Source organism: Anopheles arabiensis, chromosome 2 (genome assembly GCF_016920715.1).
Source record: "Anopheles arabiensis isolate DONGOLA chromosome 2, AaraD3, whole genome shotgun sequence".
NCBI lineage: Eukaryota > Metazoa > Arthropoda > Insecta > Diptera > Culicidae > Anopheles > Anopheles arabiensis.
The window spans coordinates 36,050,097-36,071,695 of record NC_053517.1 but is presented as its reverse complement, the minus strand read 5'-3'; the positions used below and the strand labels follow the sequence as shown (position 1 = coordinate 36,071,695).

Sequence of the window (21,599 nt, the reverse complement as noted above, 5' to 3'; positions counted from 1 at the left end):
ATGCAAAATTATTTGTGATCATTGTTTTCTATGAATTGTTCCTTGCGGGAGCTACCTTGTGCTGTTCTGTAAAAATTTCATACGCTCCATTGTCACCATTATGACCACAGGACACTAAAAAGAGAATTGTTTAAATTGTCCCTAGGAAAAACAGCGATGACAGTGACGACAGTGACAGCGAAAAGATCAGCCTCAGGATAAGTTGGCGCGAGCGGTATATACGCAAGCGTCGCAATAAGAAGAAGCGCCGATAGACGTTAAGCGCATCCCGATTGTTTCATCCGTGATCACTACGCATATCCTACGCGACGTTCCTATCCTTCCCTATTCCTTATTGATCGTGGACCCTTCCCTTTCGTTTTCTTCCCGCTGTCTCCCAATGACGTCTATCGTGTGTTGTTGCCATGTGTAGTAATTGTAGGACTGCAACGGAGTGGTAAACGAACCCATAAGTCGTTAGGCGACCCATACCGATGAGCCTGGCAGATTAGTTCTATAATCAAAACATACTAATTGTTTCGGGGAACAGGCGTACGACATGTTTTTAGAATCAGTGTTAATCGTTCAATATATTGATTGCAATTTGCTTACTGTGACCGGTAAAAGGTAATGCTACACAAAGCTACTGATGTGACGCGTACAGAGAAAAAGAGGAACCTGACTGAGAGAAAGCGATCGAGGGAGTAAAATCCGATTGGTTGGTATTTTATGAAACCTAAGGTAGAGTTTTGGTAGGTGCAACTGTAACTGCGCATTGTGTGCATCCTCTTGGAAATTGTAATTTAATCGAATACTAGAGGAATTGTATGTAAATAGATTTGACAAAACGACGCAGGAAAATAGTGAACAAAACTCAAACGAGGATCAACACAGCTAAAATGGAGCGAAATAAAAAACAAACAAACAAGTACGAATGTATCGATGGAACAAACTCTCATCAGACGTATACATAGAAGCTCGAAATCGGAATTCAGCAAAGGAAGCAAAACAAAGCGCATATCTAGTATGTAATTAACCTGTGTAACCTCCTATCTAGTCCAGATATATTCGTGCTAAATTTTAAACCGCTAACTCTGACCATATATATATATACATATTCGTACGTGTGCTGAATATTCTTAAAACAAACTCTTTGCGTCGTTCGGATCGTGTGGTCCGGAACGATCGGTTCCACCTAAGTAAACCTCTTTTGCCAAGTAGCATCGAATAATGAATCGGTAAAACGTGAGCCATATTCGTGTAGCTTAGCATGTTTAATCGTTGGTCAATTGTCCAGACTATAATCCATGTTTGGTTCCATTGCGGTCAAACAGAATCGATTATTAGACGTGGACATCGTCGTGTGTCACTGTTAAGTTTTGTTTGCATACGTTGCGCATTGCGTTACATTGTTTTTGTCGATCAGAGGATTGTTTTAAGCGCACTATTTGGTTGCAACTTTCCTATGATTGGCGTGCAGAGCTTACTTCATTAGGTTTGGGTGTGTCTTTAGCACCCATGAACTATTGTACAGGTTTTAAGACGTTAGTTTGCAGCGAACAGCACTCCCAAACAGGAAAGGCTTATTGCGGTAACTTAACAATGTAACCGCGATATATATATATATAAACCCCGATTTTCTCTGTCTTATCAAACTCAATACTCAGAATGGTGATCGTAGGCAAGAACTAGAGTGCTGATGGAGTCGTATTGTGAAAGTATAGTAAGTGATCGCAGCTAAACATGACACCACATTTTACAAACACTGTGCGTCAATGAAAAAAGGGAACCCGGTTTGAGAGAAAAGAGAAAAAAAAGCGAAACAACCAAACTCCAGAAAACGAACTTGAAACTCCCAAGATAAAAATGATATAGAAACACACGGATTCGTTCGCTGGAATTGTGACAAGAAAACATTGTCACACCTGTAGTAAGTTGAAAAAGAGAAGAAAAACAAAAGCCCCGTGTAGGAAAGGAATACAAAGTGCGGAATAGAAAGAACTGATCATTATTTAGATTTTGTGAATAACCCCCTACAATGTACTCGTAGCAAACAGCTGCTAAGGTGTGTGCAAAGCGAATTACCAGAAATGAAACCAGATTAGGGTCATAGGTCAAATGTCAAAATGAAATGAACATGAACAACTTCTAGGGTAGTATCACTTTAACGCTAAACTAAAAGGGATCTTTCCTCTCTGGACGGAAGAGATCTGCTTGCCATCATACGAGAAAAAAAAAACACATGACGGCTAATATGTAAGCGTTTAGTATTTTAGTAGAGTAACGTATAAGTTATGTCTCTTTATGGTTTTTTTTGTTTGTTTTATTTTTGTTTTTAAATGCAGGGTGCATTGGAGCTAGAACCCACGAGAAATGATCTTAGTGTAGTAGCAGCGGAAGTAGTAGTAAGAGGATGAACAAGAAGCAAAGTGCAGCAAACACGGTTTTGTAATGTCGTACGGCAATCGTACCGAAAGATTGAATTTCAAACCAATCGTCCATTTGTTTGGACGGTTCACAGATATAGTTTATTTGTTTGTTTGTTTGTTTTATTTTTTTATTTAAAAACAAAACTAATTTCTATTGTTTGTTTGCATATAGATTTTGTTTATTTAGTTGTCTTGTATTATTTATAAACAGTCCCAACAATTACCAACACATCCCCTCTTCCCTTTATACTTAAACCATGAGTAGATGTACATGAACAGACGTAATAATAAAATTGAAGAAAAAAAAAAACACAACAAACCATGTCACAACGTAAATGACATACATTTTCTGTAGCAACTTGCAAACAGAGCTGTAAACAGAGACGATAACAACTGAGGGAATTTGATAAAAAAACCGATCTGTGTAAAATTGATCGATAAATTATTAAAATATTTAAAACACGAAAATTGGGTTTTCCTTGTGTGTTATGTTATTTGAGAACCATTTCCTCGGAGAATATTTGCGAAAGTTTTGTAGCACCGTATAGAAGAAACACTTTCAATTAGATGGCGTGGGTAGGTTCGCTTCGGATCAGGTGGTGCTTCCTCGGTTTCCCTGACAACGTATAGCAAGGAGTAAAAAAAACTAACAACCATTCAACGACCTACTGTGTGCTGCAGTAGAACAGTCAGGAGGACTGTCAGGAATAAACTTGACTTTTCTGGAGGCGATTCCACGTCGACCCTACTCCTTCAAGAACTCCCGGTCTAGGGGGTGTGTACGCTTCGCCTTCGGTCGCAATCCGCTCGGCGGCATTCGGACGTACTACGGTTGGGAACCAGCATCGGTGCTTAATCGATAACGAGTCAAAGGTAGGGTCGGTTTGGAGGTTCTGGTTGCATTACAGCGCCAGAGGACGAGCGGGTAGTAGATAGATCGGAGAATTCAAGGTTGTCAATATCATGGTCGGGTCGGTCGGGTCGGGCACGTTCGTTCAGCCTACTTTCAGTTTCAGTTCCCGTTCGAACGTCGGTTGCATACGGTGCTGATCGTTGCGCGCTGCCAACCGGGCACATCCTTGCTCGGGCCTGTTAGGCCCATCCGTGTCTTCCGGTATCGTTCCGGTGTTAGCGGGGCGGCGATACACATAGATCGCGTGTGAATTATCGCAATATTATGACCTAATTTTTCGGCTTGCCGCAGTGTTCGGGAGTCCGCAGCGCCCTGTTGGTGCCTGTGGACCAGAAAGTTTGAATCGTGAATCAGTTTGCGCCATGAGTAAGGCAAATTTTGCGCAAAAGTGTGTGATAAAACGGGAATGATTTGAGTTCTAGTACAACCCCAACATTCTGACCGTGATTTAATACGCCCCAGCATGAATACTTCAAAGTGGCTTCCGAAACAGCACCAGGAGGTGATCAAGCTGTTCGAGCAATCGCGCCAGCTGGAACGGGAGCTGCGGATATTGGGCAAGAAGTTTGCCACGGATATTAATATTGATCTACCGGATTACTATGTAAGTAGCGACGGGATATCGCGCACACGAGAACATCACCAACCAGGGATAGAACCGACGAATCGAAAAAAATCAGCTGCATCATAGTCTTGGCAGGGAAATATTTCCATTTTCTACAGCTCTATTGACCCTCGTTTAATATCCTTTAGCTTAGAACGCTCCGTGAAGTACACGTTACGCCATCATCGATCACAAGGATAGCAAAAAACGCACACACACACACACACACAACTCCGAACGTCATCGGAAGGAAACCGTTTCAATTTCCTTTTGGTTCGAACCAAAACCTTGATATTGAGTTATTATCAAGTGCAAAAGTGAACCGTGACGATGTCGTGAGCGATGGCTGGAACCATCGGAAGTTGATTGAGCAACTGGGGAGCGGGCTTAGAGGGAAGAGGGAGGGGTTGGTGCCCAATGTGGCCATCGAGTTCGCGTGCCGTTTAAGGTGCAAATGAAAAACAAACATACACTAACGACCATTAAATGCACAAAGCGCGAACTCGTTGCTGGTGTTAGTGGGCAGAATGAGCGAGGCTATGGAGTTGAAGAAGTTTAGGCAATAAATCAAATTCTTGAATGAATACCCGCGCAAAGGTACAACGATTGTCCTGGTTTCTACGTATGCATGCTTATAAAGAGCAACTGGAAACGGTTTGCTGTCTTAGAACTACAGGGAATGTTGAAGAATTTGTAGATGCAGGAGAATGATAACTTAAGGTAATGGCAGGATCTATTGCTAACAATATAGAATGTGACATGCCATACCGTCTGCGATAAGTTATGGTGAATGCGAAGAATGATTTAATTTATTGTTAGAATACAATAAATCGAGTCAAGAGCCAACCAGGTCAACTAACCTGCTTTCACCTAAAAAATTACCATCCTCGTGGGTAAAACTTTCACCAAACATCCTTGACCCAACTAGCTCACGTAAATTAGCTCTAGCTTCTCTATGGCAAACGGTTGAAATTGAATTATTGTTACATCGATCATGAAGTTACGGGCATTTGTTCAAATACACCTGTGCATGAAAGACACAGGACGGCTGGTTCACCTTCCCCAACTTCGATTGGCCTCGGATGTCTCAATGGTCTAAGTTCATTGAAATAATGCGCCTTCACCATGAGCCGGAACGGAGGGGGTTGCTACTGAATGTCCTTTGCACAGCCCAAATCCTGTCAATCCGTAGCGCGCGAGCTTCAGTGCGCAAAATCCGCCCCCACCCATAAAGCACCAGTCCCAGCCGACCGGGAACGGCGCGTATCGTTTTACGATCGCATCGAAACAGGCACGTGGTGTAAGTGGCCTGTCTAGGATTGGGCCATGATTCCTCAATTCACCGCGCCCCACAGCTCTCTTCCTTTCCGCCGCCATCGTTGTCCTTGCTATTCATTCAGCTGTGCTTTTATAATGCTCTCGTCTCGTCTGCTCTCCCGCCTTCATCGCGCTTGTGGACGCAGGAATTCGAACGGTTGCTACAACAAAGTCGCGAATGCTTCGAGCGGTCGGCCCACGTGCAGACGCGCCTGATACGAATGTCGGCATCATCGGCGGACAAGAATGTGGAGCGAAGCTTCTTCAAGATTCTGCTGAACCGGAAGGCACATCTAATACGGCAGAACTTGCGTAAGCGCAACTTGCAGCTCATTTTCATCATCAACAAGATGGTAATATGGTTGTTTTAAATTAATAAAATTATTTGACGATAACAAATCCTTTGCTTTTCCCCCGTTCAGATCAAGCTCATGCTTGCCGCGACCTACACGTCCGAGGTTGTGGTCGATGGAGCACTGTTGCTGTGCACGCTTCACAACGAAAGTGTGATCCTGGCGCAAAAGACTACGCAAGCTCGCACGCAAACAAATGCGCAAATCTGCAGCAATTCGTTCCCCCCGCTAATGTCCACGCCGAAGAAGGTCGACGTGGGAACGATCCTGCAGATCATTACGAAGCAACGGGCCGAGGATTGCTGCAGTACACTGATCAACTGTCTGCTGACCACGTGCAAGGGGGCGCTGAGCGTGACGAACGAGGAGAACGAATCGGACACTTCTAGTGTGGAAATTTTGCGGGCCCTAACGACCAACCTGCAGGGACCAACCGAGGGTGGGAAGCACATTGACCCGATACAGGAAGAGATGAACATTAGGCGCAAGGCGAGTGTGAACATGATATCTAGCGGGGAAATTCACTCTCGCGGAAAGGCTACACCCGGCCGGAAGGTGGTCGTGTCACCGATTGTGAAGCCGGAATCGCGCGAACCGGACGAATCGGAGCATAATGTAGGTGGATGGAATCAGTGGATAATATTGAGAAGTAATCGATTCCTTTTCTTTTGGGCAGGATCCGGCGATACATTTCTTCGATGCAATGGCCGCCGAAGCGGTGGCGTACAATTCCATCAACTATCTCGTGAACGAACCGGATGGTATGGATTTGCTGGAGAATTTGATTGCCGATGAGGAGATTTTTGTGGCCAACGTTATCATGAAGGTGATCAAGTATTGTCCATCGGCGTTCGAGCGAGAGCTTACGAAATCGGAGCTGATCAAGTGGGTGAACCGGGGCACTCGCGGCCTGTGGACGCAGGTCGGCGGATCGCTCGAGCACGTCGTGCTGTGGTGGAGCTCATCGCCATTGGCCTGCAGACCGGCGGCCTGTGCTAAGTATCTGCGCGACTGGCTATCGCTGCTGCAGCCGGACGAAGCGCCCGAACCGATACTGTCCACCCTGAAGGGGCTGGGGGAAACGCTCACGGTGCATGTGACGAGCACGATCTGGGACAAGCATTTCCGTTTGGCTGTGGTGTCCTCCAGCCTGCCGGTGGACTATGCCTTCGAGGAGGGTGAGTTCTGTGGTAAAAATGTGAATGTAAGTACACGGAATCCACAGACCAAAAAGAAAGACCATAAATAATCTGATCTGTGTGATCTGTTTTTCGTCCTGTAAGGTGGAAGGAACAGTTTGTGGGAAGGTTTGGAGTGAGCTGCTTTATCAACTGGTGCAGCTATCGAACACCTGCGACATCGGCACGATTGCCAACGAGCTGCCACTGGTTGAGCAGATACCGGTTCTGCATCGGCTCGATCATTCCATCCATTCCATGCGCATCTGGGCGGCCAACAAGGCCCGGTCGCTCTGTACCGACTGGAACATGATGATGTTCTTCAAGGTGGTCCACAGCGACATAGGCCTGTGTCTGGAGCAGCTGCAGTACATACGCGTGCCGGAGCTGGCCGCTGACGATCCGCTGGAGGTGCAGGTACAGGTTTGCGTTGCGCTGCGGGCGAAGCTTGTGTCGGAGATAAAGGAAAACATCATCAAGCTGAAGGCGACCTGCACCGAGTGTATCGATGTGCTGGCCGCAGTCTGCCGCACGACGAGCCTTGCCTCGCTAACCCTGTGCTTCCCGTACTTCAAACACTGGCAAACGGAAGCACTTCAGGAACGGGCCAACGAGTACGTGGCGTACTTTTTCAACCAGATCTATCTGCCCGTGATTCAGGCGACAAAGGACATTGAAATACTAAAGCTTACGCTGAAGATCATCTGCGAAGCTTGGTTGGATCATATCTATATGAAGAAAACGAAATTCAGCAGCGCTGGGGCGTTGAACTTGCTGAAGGACTTTGACGGTGTGGCGGAGTGGATCAATGCTTGCGAAGCGTTGGATGAACGGTTACGGGAAACCCTGTCCCATCACGAGGTACTGCGGATGTGCGAAGGAGTGGGCAAGCTGCTGCTCCGGAAGCCCGAGGAAACGATATCCATTCTGCCAAGTCCGTCGAAAGCGGGCAAGAAAACCGATGGTGAGTGCAAGCAGTGGGATATTTTTTGAAAGACGATTTATTACGAACGTGCTTTTCGTTTCTAGATACTGCCGACGAGAAAGCGCCACTGCCACCGGAAATGTTTGTTCCGAATCAAAAGCGTTGGTTGGAATTGCGGGCCCGCGACAGACGTGCGGTAAATCTCAACTGTCTGTGCCTTTGTGCCGGGATGGATGTGTACTAGAGGAAATCTTCAGACCCTATCGAACATAATTATCGAGCTTAAGTGACCGTGAAACTCTATTTTTTGGTTATCATTTTTCTCCGCTATTCAAAGTTAAGGCGTTTCTGCCACGAATATCATTTTTATTTGTTCCACTTTTAAAAGTCAAGTTTCTCTGCCATGCTGTTGTTAATAATTTAAATCAAAATACATTGTTAGCAACAAAAACCTGTCTTGATAATGAATATAACGAAAATGTCTATTGGTAACGGAAAAATCTTGGACAATTTCAAATTGGACCTATGATGTGGATGACATTTCGTCTGGTGCGATCGTTTGAGCAAGTACAAAAATCGTTCTGGTCTGGTGTTGGGTATGATATTGCGAAATGTTAATTATGAAACCACGCATTGTGATAAAACTAATTTTAACAAGATTATATCATCCAAAAAATCACTAGTTTACGTTTTGGTGAAATATTTCATTGATATTTTTGTAAAATTGGCCCTGTTCAGACCTGTCAGTGTGACAGCGTGCGCGGTTTGTTTATGACAGCTGCGTTTGACGTGGCTGGGAAGCAATCGACGTGGATGATTTCGTTGCAAACAACAAACCGATTCGCTCGCTAGCTCGCCGGGATCCGTGTAGTTCCAGTACAACTATTTCAAGCGTTCGTGTCGCACGTAACCAAAATAACTCGAAACGCATCCAAAATGGTAAAGTTTGTGATCGCATCGGCCGTTTTGTGCTGCGCGCTGGGTTTTGCCGTCGCCAGCTCCTGCACCAACCCGGAGGTGAAAACTAACTTCTACTCCACCACGGATGCCACGATTGTTAGCCAGATTGGGTTTGTAACGGAGTTCACGCTGAAGTGCTCCAACGCGGGAGCTGAAAAACTGCCCCTGTTCGCTGAGGTGCTTGGCAAGCTGGCTCCGGTTGTGCGCATCGGTGAAAACAAGTACCAGGTAAGGTTTGACACCCGAGCACTGCGGTGCCACGCGTTATGAATGTCGCTTCGGTTTTGCTTACCCCTTTTTCGATTGCCGTTCTATCCGTAGGTCAGCTGGAACGAAGAAATCAAGAAGGCTAGCAGCGGCTCGTACGCGGTCCGTCTGTTCGATGAGGAATCTTACGCTGCCGTGCGCAAGGCACAGCGTGCCGGTGAGGACGTCCAATCGGTGAAGCCGCTGACGACCGTCACCGTCAACTTCCCCGGCGCTTACAAGGGACCGTGGGTGAACTCGGAAATCCTGGCTACCGGTTTGGTCGGATTCGTCGCCTACGTTGCGTTTACGACGCGGTCAAAGCTGATGGCTTAAGCTGCGTAATGCACACCCGCACTGTACGCATTAAGCTTTCCGTTGGCCCGAGTAATCGGTGCTCCCGCATAAGAGTGTGTGTTTGTTAGTGTACCTTTCTCCATCGCGGATCATCAAATTCATCGCATTTTACATCCGCACAAGAAGAAAAAACGTTCCTCATTTGCTCGGATGCAGGCAGCGTGTGTTGTGCACATGTTGTGTATGTAAGGAGTGTGCCGGAACTAATAACAAAACGCCTGGAAATTCTGGATAGAGTACCTCACCGGAGCGGGAGGGAAGAAGGCACACTCACATTTGCTTTCAATTTTCCAGAGACTGATAACACCTCTACCAGATTACCTATGGTGAATAAATCCGTTTGAAAGTAGATCATCGCTACCGAAGAACATCTGCTGTAGAGAAAGCTAAACCGTGTAATATAGAATGGGGGAAACTGTAAGGGAATATCACACGAAACCATCGAAAGGCATTTTGTGGTAAGTAATATCATAGTCCTTTAGTCTTTATTTTTACTTTCATAACAGTGAAACGCAAAACATCCCCTTCCCCAACAGAGCGGGATTACTGTTTCACTTCTTTCTTTCCATTGGTTTTCATCCGCAGCTTGCTGTGCTTTCTATGCAAACGTTTGCCCTGTTTTAAATTTTCAGCCAATTATCCAAAACTGTCCCTTGTACGTTTAGGGAATCCTACTGTATTTCCGGGCCCCATTTCAGGGCAATGAATCGATTAGTAATCCTTTGCTTTAAATAACTCTAATATTGAATCATCCAATAACTGCGATTAAGTACGGTACAGTTTTGTTGCTGATGTTTGGGTTTGATGGCCTTCCATCGATTTTCCTCTCACTCGACTGGAAACCACTCGCGCTGGCGGGTTCTTTACGACTAAACTGAGCTAATGTATGCTTTATCTGGTACCTATAGGTGTGGCCTATAGTGAACGATCCGATCGTTCGTCGAAAAAACCGCTCTCTGTATATTTGACTATAATTTGCGCGTTCGGAAACTGTTAAAACGTTTGTCTATCTACATGACCGGGAGAGCTTGTATGTGTTTGCAAAGTCACACTCGACACGATTAAAAAAAAAACGATTCGATTATGAAACTGTCCGACTGTTTCCGGGCAGCTGATAGAAGGTTTTTTCTAACAATTTTATATTATCATCCTGTTTTTCTTCATTGTATTAATTCAATTCATTGCGCTGGTTTTCCGTTACGTTGGCGGTATAGTAAATGTGAAAATGGGGGAAGTTCTAGAAAACGGGAGTAACAAATAAACAAGCAAAACGGCAAGCGTGTACGCGACAAGTCTTGTATTTGTACAACTAGCGCCAACGCTTGAATAGTGGCTGCCTAGCGCAAAGAGGGAAGGAAATTAGCTTGAAAATGTCGTGTAAGTACGGTCCCCCCTGTCCGGGATTTGGGTTAATCGTTGTTTGCTATCTACTGATATTAATTTCCCTTTACTCGCTACTTAGCTAGAGACCTTCGTTAGGATTTGGTAGTTTTTGTGGTAGGTAAATTTCTTTTCCGTTAAATATAAGAGATTATCGTAGAATTTATGTATGATTGGAACTCCGTTTTATTCTATTCTTTCCGCGCCAAATGTTTTCCGGACCCTCCGGCGGCCATTTGGTTCGAGTTCGAGTCAAAGACTTTATGTCGAGGATTTTAAGGATCCGGTGTTGAAGATTGCCTTTGCAAATACTTATGACACTTTTGCGTGGTCCTGTTGCTAGCGCTTTGGACAAAGGGATATCTAGTAATTTTGCTGCCAACAATGGCGATTAATTAGCTTTCCTATGGGGTATTTCTCCGCGATGAAACCCACGGAATGCGCCGTTTCGTGATTAGTTTTAGCCGATCGCTGTTGATTTACTAGTGATGAGATTTTTACTACTTATGTTCCATTAACAACTTCGTTGGAATGGTCTTCTTGTTCCATTGAATTTCTTATGATTTTGTGATGATGTGTATGTGCGTAATGTTGTTTTAAGCTGGCCTTTTTTACCAGCAATCGAAGTGTTTTTTTTTATTTACAAAGATGATTTATTTGCTTTAATTATTCGCTTTTTCTTTTTTAATTTTTGGGTCTAAAAACTTTAAAAGTAACTTGCAGCGATATTGTGCTTCGAGAGTATGCTGCTGATTCGAGTGCGAAGGTTGCTAAATGAGGCTGATGTTTTTTTTTATGTTTGTGCTACGATACGTTACATTTGAAGGAGGAATTAACCACTCAGTTCGATCTAGCTTTTTGAAATGGATTCAATGGATCCCGGTGCTGTGATTAAGGGTGAGCTGATATTTGCTACTCGTGATGACAAACTTCTGTATGATGTATTTGATTAGATGGATAAGAGGTGATTTGCGATTGGGAGAAAAAAAGTAAATCAAACAAGAATAAAACACATACCGTAAAGTATTAGAATAACAAAACAAAAATCATTTTATTAAAATAAGTGTCTGTAAGGAAACCGAAGCAACTTTCCCGCAGTAACTTATAAAATAATAGTTTGATTGGTTGTTGTTTTAAAACATCATTCCTAGTGATCTTATATTAAATTATAAAATATTAAAAATTAAACTATAGTTAGATAAGTAGCTTGGAAGACCACAATTGAGGTAAAGCAGATAAATTACCATTTTTAAAACTACCGCTAACTGGGTACCGTTGAATAGAGTGATTGAAATCAAAGATGTTTCTTAGTTCTGGCAAGAGGCTGTGTGGCTGCATCTAGAGCTTGCTTCAAGTCCATATAACGCTTTCGTAACAATACTAACCCTAACAAGACCTGTTCGTCTTGTATCACTAAAACTGTGTTCCTTTCCATTTGCATGATCTTACCTTATGCCTGGAATGCATGTGTTGCGCTTTTGCATTATTGCTTCAAACATATCTGTATTCGAAGAAGTTCTTGTACGCTTCTGTGAAACCACCCCATTTGTGAAGGGAAACACGTTAAAAAATAGGTACAATACATGTAAAATACAAACAACAAAAACAAAGCCTTAAGTATCCGTACGCGCTAATGTGTAACGCTAATGACAATGTGTGTTGCGATGCGATAAGGTAATAGAGCTGTCTGAAATTGTGTTTTATCCTTAGTGATACACTAAAAATTAACTTCCGCTCGCGCGTTAGGCGTGCCGTGCGATCGTTTGATCTTCCTCCAACGATTGCTTGTAGCGCCCTTCATTTGCTGCTTGTATTGCACGGTCCATTGGCCGCTCATTGGTTTTGCGAGTTAAGGCTCCAGGCAGCAAACTGTTCCTGCCATTGAGTATTATCCTGAAATATTGGACAAGAGCGTGAAAGAAAATGAATCAGTGTGAAGCAATGATCGTACAGTGATCGCGTCAATCTTTCAACCGCGAAACGCCCGGTATACCTTTTCGCTCCACTCATGCGTTGTCATGTGCATCTCGTCAAAGTCTGCAAAGGAAAGGGGGTAAAAACACAGGGACCACAATGAAAACCTTGCACGAGAAGTGTTTTATTTGCTGCAAGTTTTTCGGAGGAAACATGCAGACGAAATGAGACAAAGTAAAAACTGTGCAGTAAGGAGTCGAAAGGGAGACACTTAAAACGTCTAACACGAAGAGTCTAGGTGCTTGTGGTCTTTCGTTCGGGGCTCATTGCAAATTTGGTTGCCAAATATGAGACGTATTAGTTGGTTAGTTATGCTATCTAGTTGTGTTACAGGAGTAATTGGCATTGGCTTCGTTGGTTAGAGCTCGTTGATTCAATTCATTTTAACGAGATGGCCCTCTCTTCTAGTCGATAAAAGGCACGGTGTAAAACGGAATCAGTTACAATTACGGTGCTGCCTAATTACGAACGTGCCCCTCAAACGGTGCTAGCTGGTTGGGTGCATCAATCATACCATTCCATTGAAACTACAGACAGTGAAAGTGAGTTTAGAACGGAGGTGAAAGAAATGATTAGCTCTAAAACACAAAGAAAACAACGTGGCAAATGTGGACACCCATGCCCAACGAGTGCGAACAAAACACAAACAACGACTGAAACGACGCAGTGTAATTTAACGCTGCACAACTGTGCACCTCTAGAACGGAATCAACAACGTGTACATTTGACCACACTGCACAAAGCCGCGCGTGCTTTTGCGGATGTAGTAAACGCATCGACTACTACCCGAACACGTGTTCACGTGGCAAAAGTAATAGGCGCCTCCATCGAGCGGGAAGGATTTGTAGAACAGAATGTTTCTACCATTTAGAGTGACCATTGGCCGGCTACTTCGATGCTCTGTCCTTCTCGTATCGCAACCGTATGTATTATAGCAAATATTTGTTGTTGACATGTGGATGTGTATTTCAGTGTGTGCGTGTGTGTGCGTGTGTGTGTGTATATATGCTTTATGCTTACCTAGCGAATGGCGCATAGTGTGCTGCGACGAGGCGATACTGTCATCGTCGGATCCCTCTGAAAAGTAGCGCATCGGCGGCTTATGTACGACGCCGGGTGGAAGATGTCCTTCGTAGTGCGCATAGAAAACTGTTTTTTTTTTTGTTTTGTTTCGCGTGTGTTGGTTTGTATATGAGTGTTTTCGATTCCATACACAGACGCGCGCGCACAACCAGAGCAAAAAGACCGTGGAACAATGGTGGCCACGCGCAGGGAAGATGATATGATCGAGTTTGGTTATGAGTTGAGTGGGATAGTTTTGTTAGTTGTCATTATACGTTATTAGTAAAAATTCGAATCAGTTAATTAGGAGGCGTGAGTGTGTATGACACAGATATTTTTTGGCATTTGGCAGCCGAATTAGCAGTTGTTATTGGGTTTGGCGGTGTAGTATTGCAAAATTATTCGATGTCGCATAGATTCGACGTGATTCGTGATCGGTTTGCGCGCAAGTTGTAGTTTTTGTTGTGGTTGTTGTTGTTGTTGATGTTGTAGTTATTTGTGAGTACGTTGTATACGAGCGTGTGTGTTCAGCATGCGTGTAAAAGAAGTAAACGATCGGCAAACGATCATCGAATTAGGTTGCGAACATGCATGTGTAATATTTTTGTGTGGTGTTGGGTTCAAATGGTTATTTGGTTTTTATTTTTAAAAGGGTATTGTGGGTGGGGGTTTTCTTTGTTAGTTGGTTTTGTTGTTGTTGTTGTACTACATCGTTGAGTGTGGGAGGGTATGAATATCGGGTAATGATGGTTCAAGGGAAATCGCGGTATTGCAAAATGCTCGCCAAAGCATCATCTTGTGGTGTTAATTGCGGGACAAAATCCCTCTTTCGGCAACAAAATTTCACCTGTCTGGTGTCGGTGTGTAGAACGTGTCACGGTTTCGGAATTGCAGGAATTAAAAAAATCCTTTTTATAAATCAATTACCAAAAAAACAAAATACAAAATCAGCAACAAAAACCACCAAAAAATAAAATAAAATACTAAACTACAATTTAAGTGGAGCGGAGCAGTTTGAAAAACCATTACAAAAGCGTTGACGTAAAATGGTTTGCTTTTTCTTTGCTGAAGAAAAATCAAAAGCGCCACAAAAAGCGCACCTTCCTGCTCTATCCTGTGTTCCTCAGGAGAGGCTGTGAAAAATTGTACAAAGCTGTGTGTGTGTTTCGAGTAGCTGTGGTGCACGAGTTTTCATCGCGTGTATACAATCTCCCAGCAATCGTTCTGTTATTTATTATCTCTGTGTGCTTTCTGTGCGAGAGTTAAGGGGACACAGCGCGCCTTAAGGTAGGACGAATCAACGGTATAGTATTGAGTAAACGGTTCTCAAACTGTGCCCCTGTCTCCGATTAGGTTGGACGAGAGCGAGATTGGCCTGCAGGAGGGGGGTGGAGTTGCCTTAACTATGTACACTTGCGGCTGGGGCTGAGAGTGGCTTACTCGGTGGGAACAGTGTGGTTGGGGCCGGACCAGGCCAGAATCGTGCGGAAAGCTAGCGGCGGACGGTGACGACGCAACCATCTCCGTGTGTGCACTAAACTCTGCGCTCCTTCAAGAACGTCGGTTCCGGTGGGGATGCACCTAGAAAGTCAAGGATGGAGGTTTGTGGGAGAGTACTTTCACGAAATGGATCGAACGATCACCGGATCGATCGGATTATCATTTAAAATGAGAGAGAGTTAGAGAGAGATAGAGAGTTACATACACACACACATACAATATGTTTGAAGCGTTTGCTATTTGTTAGTGGAAAAATTAATGCTGCTTTGATTGAGTAACTGTTGCTGAGAAAAGTAAAACAACATAGTACGGCTATGCGACACATGGCTAAATGCGCACATTGACTGGCTCGCGCCAGCTGACGGCGTGTACAGTGCGCATACCTCTACGGGGCAGAGAGCGGCACCTACTACTATGTTTGGTAATGTAAAATGAAAAATAGCGCCAGCAGAAACATTCAGAATGCGAATTCAAATGCGCGCACACCGAATACTGAGGCAGCAATGCGATGGAAAATGGCACTGTTTTTTTGCGCAGTAGTGACATTCTGGCTCCGTATACGACAACACAAAACCGAGACAATAGGAAACACAACACAACGAGCTACGGTAATGAGTTGAGACACATCGAGATGGCGGTTAGCAGAGCAAATAGCTATCATACGCAACACTATTGTTAAAGCAGCGCCCCCGTGTGGTCCTGATGATTGTGGAACGTGGCTGTTGTTCTCTTTTGTTTGGGTGGGTGTGTGTGTGTGTGTTGGTAAGCTTACTGTAACCCCCAAGCGTTCGACTGTACTGGTTCGAGTAGTTGTTTGATTCCGTGCTCACACAACATGGACACGTGCACGCACACTATATACAGTCATCCCACACACACACATACGCATACATTAATGTTAATGATCGGTAAAAGAGATGCACATCAAACACGCACACACACACAGCAAATGGAAAACCATGAAAACCATTAAGAGCGAGTAAAAGTGAAGAAAGACGATGAAATAGAACGTGAAAAAGGAAGTAAGAGACAGCAGAAATGAAGGTAAAACAAATGTACTTAATAATATTGAGAAACGCTTACAAACATGAGCAAGTGGAGAAATGACATTCAAAGACATTTAGACAAAAAGGTTGAGCACAAGCGAAATAGACAAAAAAACGAACAAAATATCTCCAATTGTTCTGGAGGTTACAGGAGTGTGTTCACACAGTGACAGTGATAACGCAAACGGCAAGCTCAAGAAAGTGGTCTCGCTTCGATTCAGGGATACGTTCTCGGTACAGAAGGACGGGACGAAAAATAATATTCCCTTGAGACTCTTCTGAAAGCGGTGCAACGGGTTGTTTGGCTACGATTGGACCCGCGTGTCGCGTGTGTTTGGACATTGACGAAACATTGAAGGTGCGTGAGCAAAGAAGAAGTGGTGTAAATTGAAAGGCTTTTGGCACGAGCAGGGAAAAGGGGTAGGGGGGGGGGGAGATGATGAAAGGAAGTCTGTGCGGTACCTGAGTTAAGCTCGCGCACCAGCGAGGACATCGCGGTGGAAACGGAATCGGCCGCGTAGTGCAGATCCGACCGGCCACCGGCCGGCGGACACGCTCCGGCGGCGTTCGATCGCGTGCCAAGCGTACCACTGCCGCCATTAATGATGTTACCACCACCACCACCACTACCATCTGCGGAAAAGTGGAGTACGCAAGCAGTATGCGCAAAAAGCAGATCGAGAAATGTACCAACAGTTCAGCTGAATGTGATGTAAATGGGTGAGGTGAGGTTTGTGATGGACGTGCGACATCGCAAAACCGGGTACAAAACTCAAACTAAAATCAACGGCTCAACACAACTCCCGAACGAAAGATCTTAAAGGTGGGGTTGCCCATTGCTTTTCTTTGTGACACAATTATTGATTCGTTATTTTGCATGAGAATGGTCAAATAATTAGATGGACATGTGTGTGTGTGTGTGAGTGAAATGAAACTCACTAAAAAAGAAACGTAAACATGAAAAAGCAACTTATAAAAGAAACCCAGGAAAAACCGTACGACGTGAGAACGAAATTTCCGACACCGATTAGGCTGAGAAGGCGAGATGTTGTTAGCGTGTGTTATGGTTCAACTGAAACCGTAGACGATGATGGGATGAGAAGGGATGCGACTGCGTGAGGATATGCAATTTTACCGTACAACAGTACAACAAACGCACACAACGAACAAAACCAAAGAGTGAAAGCAACAGAGGATGAAGCAATAATTGGAAGCTTGATTGGAGAGCTTCGAGCCTGGCTGTAGCAATAAACCGGGTAAAAGGTTCCCGGTTTTTGGAGGGGGGAAGGGCTTTCTAGCTCACACAGCGCAGGGGGAATGGCGTGAACAGGGAGGGAGGGGATCGAAATCGGGCGTAGGTTGCGGTGTGAAATGAGGAGCTTGAGGAAGCGAGGCTTGGAAAGATATGGCGCTACTCACTGTTGTTTCCGTTCGGGGCGTATCCCCGCATGTCCATGCCGCCGGGGCCCATGGGCGCATCTTGCGGGTGCATTCCTACCCCGGGCGGCAGCATACCGGGGGGCATATTGGGGGGCAGCCCGGAACCGCCGGGGTTCATCGGGCCCTGACGGGGGCCGCCTTGGTTTGGCATTGGTGGCCCTACAATGAGAGTAACAAGGCCGGTGAGAGCAGTCGGCGATTGGTTCGTTGGGTCACCCTCGGCACACCCCTTACCCTGCGGTATCGGTGGGCTTTTGCCCGACCGTGGACTAGAGTTGGGCGTCGAGCGAGGGCTTTGCGTTTGATGGTTCTTCAGCATGCGCATCAGCCCCTCGAGCTGGGCCATCAGCTGCCGGCGCGAGTCCTGCAGCGCACCGAGATGCCCCTCCAGCTCGCCCTTGCGCTGGCGCAGCGCGCGCAGCTCGTTCATCAGGGCGGGGCTTTCGGGGGCGACCTGTTCCGCTTCCTGCTGGCGCCGCAGCTTCTGAATTTCGCGCATAATTTCCTTGTTCTTCGATTCGAGCTGCATGATCAGTTCGCGCTGGGCCCGCGAACTGTCCAGCCCTATCTGTACTGGGTCGGGGGCGGATCCACCGGGCTGAAAGTACATTAGCATGGTGTAGAAATACATTATTGGCAGTAGAAAAAGAAAAAGACGCATACCGTTCGCGATTCCTGTGCTAGTCGCGCTGCGTATCGCGCAATCAGTCTGTGCTCCTCGTCGTTGGAATTAACGGCACCGCGCGTACCGGACGTTCCGTTGCTGTCCAGCGACAAGCCGGTCGCCCTGCAAAGCGGGAGGAAAAGCCAAACACGTTACAAAGTTTCCCCCCTCATTCCCATCACAGTCACCCGGTCACCCCGCTTACCGCGAGTCCAGCGTGCTGCTGCGATCGTACAGCCCCGGTATGCCACCGTCCGGGAAGCCGTTGTGCGAGGGTAGCGGCGACGGCGGCACGATGTGCGACAGGTTGAGCGTTTTCTCGGGCTGCTCCGGGAACCGGGGCAACGGTTGGATCTGTTTGTCCGGCACGCACCGGAAGCTTTTGCGCAGCGAGTGGCCAATCTGCTTGCTGGGGCTTTTGTAGCTCGAGTACTCCTTCACCTCGTGGTCGTTCTGGTGGTTCAGCGAGACGCGCCCCTGCCAGAAGCAGTCCTGGCACAGCTGATACCCGTGGCAGCGCTGGCAGCGGTACCGGAAGCCGGTAAAGTTTTCCCTCATGCACACGGAGCAGACGGTCGGATGGACGACGGACTCGACCGTGGCGAGCCGGTGCAGCAGCGGCATCCACACGAGACAGGCCGGCCCGGGCTCGGTCATGAAGCCGGTCATAAAGTCGTTCACCGTAATTTTGTTCTCCACCGGGAAGATCTCCGACTCGAGGCCCTCCTTGTAGAAGAAGGTGGGCGACTCGAAGACGGCGGCCGGCAGGGCGAGCACCTCGCGCAGGAAATCGCCCAACTTCCAGTGTATTAGCTGGCCGGCACCGTCGGAAATCTGCGAGAAGATATCTGGAGCGGAAAGGCAATTATGGGGGGGGGGGGGGATAGATATTAGTAACAGAGTAGTGTCAACGCCCTCGGTGTCGTCTTACATCGTAGCTTGTCGACCATCTTGCCGGCGCACATGATCGCGAGCGCAACCTTGATCGAGAAGACGCGTATCTTGCCGGAGTTGTCGCCGGAGTAGGCCGCCAGCAGCCAGTTCAGGAGCAGGCTAGCCTTCGAGTCGACGTGCACCTGCTGCGTTGGCGGCAGCCGTTTGTTCAGGTTGTGGTACAGCGACGACACGAGCGTCTCGAGCCGGCTAACGCTGACCTCGTTCTGGGGCTCGAGCGTGTTCAGTCCATTTTCGCGGAACGCCTCAATTACATTCCAGATGTCGACCAGATGCACTGTGCCGGAAATGGAAAAGGATGAAAGGCAGAAAAAAACACATACACATAGAGAGCGCAATTAGGATAGTGGGTTGCGAACAGCGGGCATTACGTACGGTTGGTAGATTTCTGTACGTAGCGCAGCTTGCAGGCAGTGCGATAGGAAGCGAAGCGAATCGTGTCAAACGATTGGATCTTCAGGTCCTGCAGCATCGCAACGCGGGCTTCCATCGGTTCCATTGCTTGTGTGCGCTTGTTGGCTGGTAGTAGACTCGAAAGGGGAATGGGATTGATGTCCTTAAAGCCGTTCTGTTAAAAAGTAAAGAAGTACATATACAAAGTGGGGTTAGATTGATGGTACATTGGTAAATTATATCTCTTAAGTTTATTGTGATTTATGGGTATTAAATAGTTTATTGCTAAGCAGGACTTGACAGGCTATCCAAATGAAAAGATTAATGACACAAAATCAGTATCTACAATTATAAATGTTACAATTATTTGAATGAATTTACTGCATTTATTATCTACTAAACATATTATAGATTTATTGCTGTTGTTAAGCCATCTAATAATTATCTTTTCACAATAAGTAAAAGCTTAATCAATTTATTGTTATATTCAGTCTTAAAAAAATCGATGAAATTGATGTTTAGGTTCTCTTTAATCCAGGTTACAGCAACATGACTGTATCAAACTAAATATAATTTATCATATAAAAATATTCACATGTTCTGACTAAATGAACGATTTAAAAACGTCTGTGGTGTTATCAGTGGCTGCAAGCTAAAGCTTTTTATTTTGTAATTTTAAAACGGCTTTTTCACTTAGTATTAACACCGAATCTTGTGGTTGAGGAAACCTTGTACCATTTAAATTAATTTACCGAGACAGAGCCAATTCGGCGCAGTTTAACCTTACACCTCATCCCGTCAGATAGCTTTCTTTCCCACAACAGGTAGTACACACTAAACAAAAAAAAACAAAAAGTTCAACCTCCCGAGCCAGCTGTGTACTTTGAAAACGGATTGTTAAATTCAATTTAATTTCGTTACTGCAAACGCACACTCGCCTCCAGCACACGCGGCAGATGGCAAGCATTTTAGCTGTCGGGTCTGACTTTTGACTTTGTGAAAGTTTTGCAGCAACCGTGCATCGATCGAGCAATTTTCTCACGAATCAGCTAGCAATAGCGTTGCTTTTTTTGCACACTTTTACTTGCAACCGTGGATGAAAGGGAAACTCTCTTGGTAAATAATACGAATGCAAATAAAAAAAAAACCAAACGTACGTGAAATGTTTCATAGAAAATCTTCTATACGGAAAATGTCATAAAAAATGTCCCTTCTGGGTTATTTTTCAGCAATGTGATATCTATTTAGATAAAGTTATGATAAAATCAAAAAATTGACTTTAAAATTCTCAATTATACGTTTATCACACTTCAATTTGCGTTAAAAAACTCAATTGCTTTTTTCCATTTCAAGATGGAGACGCCTGGTGATTTGATGCAGTTTTGGAACATTTAACCTAAAAGTCTAAATGGAAACCAAACCTTCCGAAGCAAAACATTGAAAACACATTTTAAAAGCACTTTGTACCTCCCACAACCCCTGTTCAAAGTATCGAATTGGAATGTACCGATTTTCGTTTGTATCGATTGCTATTCGCATGAGGTAATTCGCTATAGAATTGTCTTCCATCGATTCGCCCACCTCGAAAGATGTGCTATACATTATCAAACATTTCCCTGTTTGGCGCTCCGTTCAGTTCCTCTCACATTATCAACAACGCCAATCTCGAAAGGGATTTTTTACTCTTGTTCTTCAGTACAGTAATGTGGGAGAAAAATCTTGATAACACAACGTTACTGACAGTCGGTAGGGCGGATTGTGTTGTTTGTGCTGGCAATGGGGCAAAACGTGGCATGGTTGTTAAAATGGGACCCGTGGAAAAATAGACCCAATCCAATTACAACAATTGGGAGGCGTAATAAAATAAGCAACCAGCGGAGGAGAGCGCATGCCACACGAAAAAACAATCCCGTTGGCGGAAAAGT

At 45.3% G+C, this 21,599-nt stretch overlaps 4 protein-coding genes across 9 annotated transcripts in view; 3 read left to right on the top strand and 1 right to left on the bottom strand.

The window, feature by feature from the left end:
• Nucleotides 1-2,876, top strand: part of LOC120897275 — a 50,541-nt gene extending 47,665 nt beyond the window's left edge. The window contains exon 10 of the mRNA XM_040302013.1: nt 146-2,876. Coding sequence (XP_040157947.1) covers nt 146-254 — 109 coding nt within the window. The 3' untranslated portion in view covers nt 255-2,876. The remainder of the gene's footprint in view (nt 1-145) is intronic.
• Nucleotides 2,877-3,288: 412 nt separating this feature from the next.
• On the top strand, nt 3,289-8,410 carry LOC120897278. Its single transcript, XM_040302025.1, has 6 exons — nt 3,289-3,925; nt 5,389-5,595; nt 5,665-6,210; nt 6,272-6,799; nt 6,879-7,737; nt 7,803-8,410. The coding sequence occupies exons 1-6, from the start codon at nt 3,785-3,787 to the stop codon at nt 7,940-7,942; spliced, it is 2,421 nt and encodes an 806-aa protein (XP_040157959.1). The 5' UTR covers nt 3,289-3,784; the 3' UTR covers nt 7,943-8,410.
• Nucleotides 8,411-8,517: 107 nt separating this feature from the next.
• Nucleotides 8,518-9,646, top strand: LOC120897282 (translocon-associated protein subunit delta). Its single transcript, XM_040302033.1, has 2 exons — nt 8,518-8,886; nt 8,980-9,646. The coding sequence occupies exons 1-2, from the start codon at nt 8,635-8,637 to the stop codon at nt 9,238-9,240; spliced, it is 513 nt and encodes a 170-aa protein (XP_040157967.1). The 5' UTR covers nt 8,518-8,634; the 3' UTR covers nt 9,241-9,646.
• A 66-nt stretch (nt 9,647-9,712) lies between these two features.
• The window catches only part of LOC120897280 (dystrobrevin beta), a 47,375-nt gene continuing 35,488 nt past the window's right edge, over nt 9,713-21,599 (bottom strand). The window contains exons 2-10 of one of the 6 annotated variants that reach the window (XM_040302026.1): nt 19,657-19,849; nt 19,259-19,558; nt 18,533-19,175; nt 18,327-18,450; nt 17,898-18,261; nt 17,643-17,822; nt 16,686-16,856; nt 12,635-12,678; nt 9,713-12,534 (exon numbers count right to left, since the gene is read on the bottom strand). In XM_040302026.1, the coding sequence (XP_040157960.1) occupies nt 12,475-12,534; nt 12,635-12,678; nt 16,686-16,856; nt 17,643-17,822; nt 17,898-18,261; nt 18,327-18,450; nt 18,533-19,175; nt 19,259-19,558; nt 19,657-19,780 (2,010 nt within the window). In that variant the 5' untranslated portion in view covers nt 19,781-19,849 and the 3' untranslated portion in view covers nt 9,713-12,474. Of the gene's footprint in view, nt 12,535-12,634; nt 12,679-13,635; nt 13,765-14,880; nt 15,259-16,685; nt 16,857-17,642; nt 17,823-17,897; nt 18,262-18,326; nt 18,451-18,532; nt 19,176-19,258; nt 19,559-19,656; nt 19,850-21,599 lie in introns of those variants that run through there. The other 5 variants (XM_040302027.1, XR_005738513.1, XM_040302028.1 and 2 more) reach the window with 5 other exon arrangements.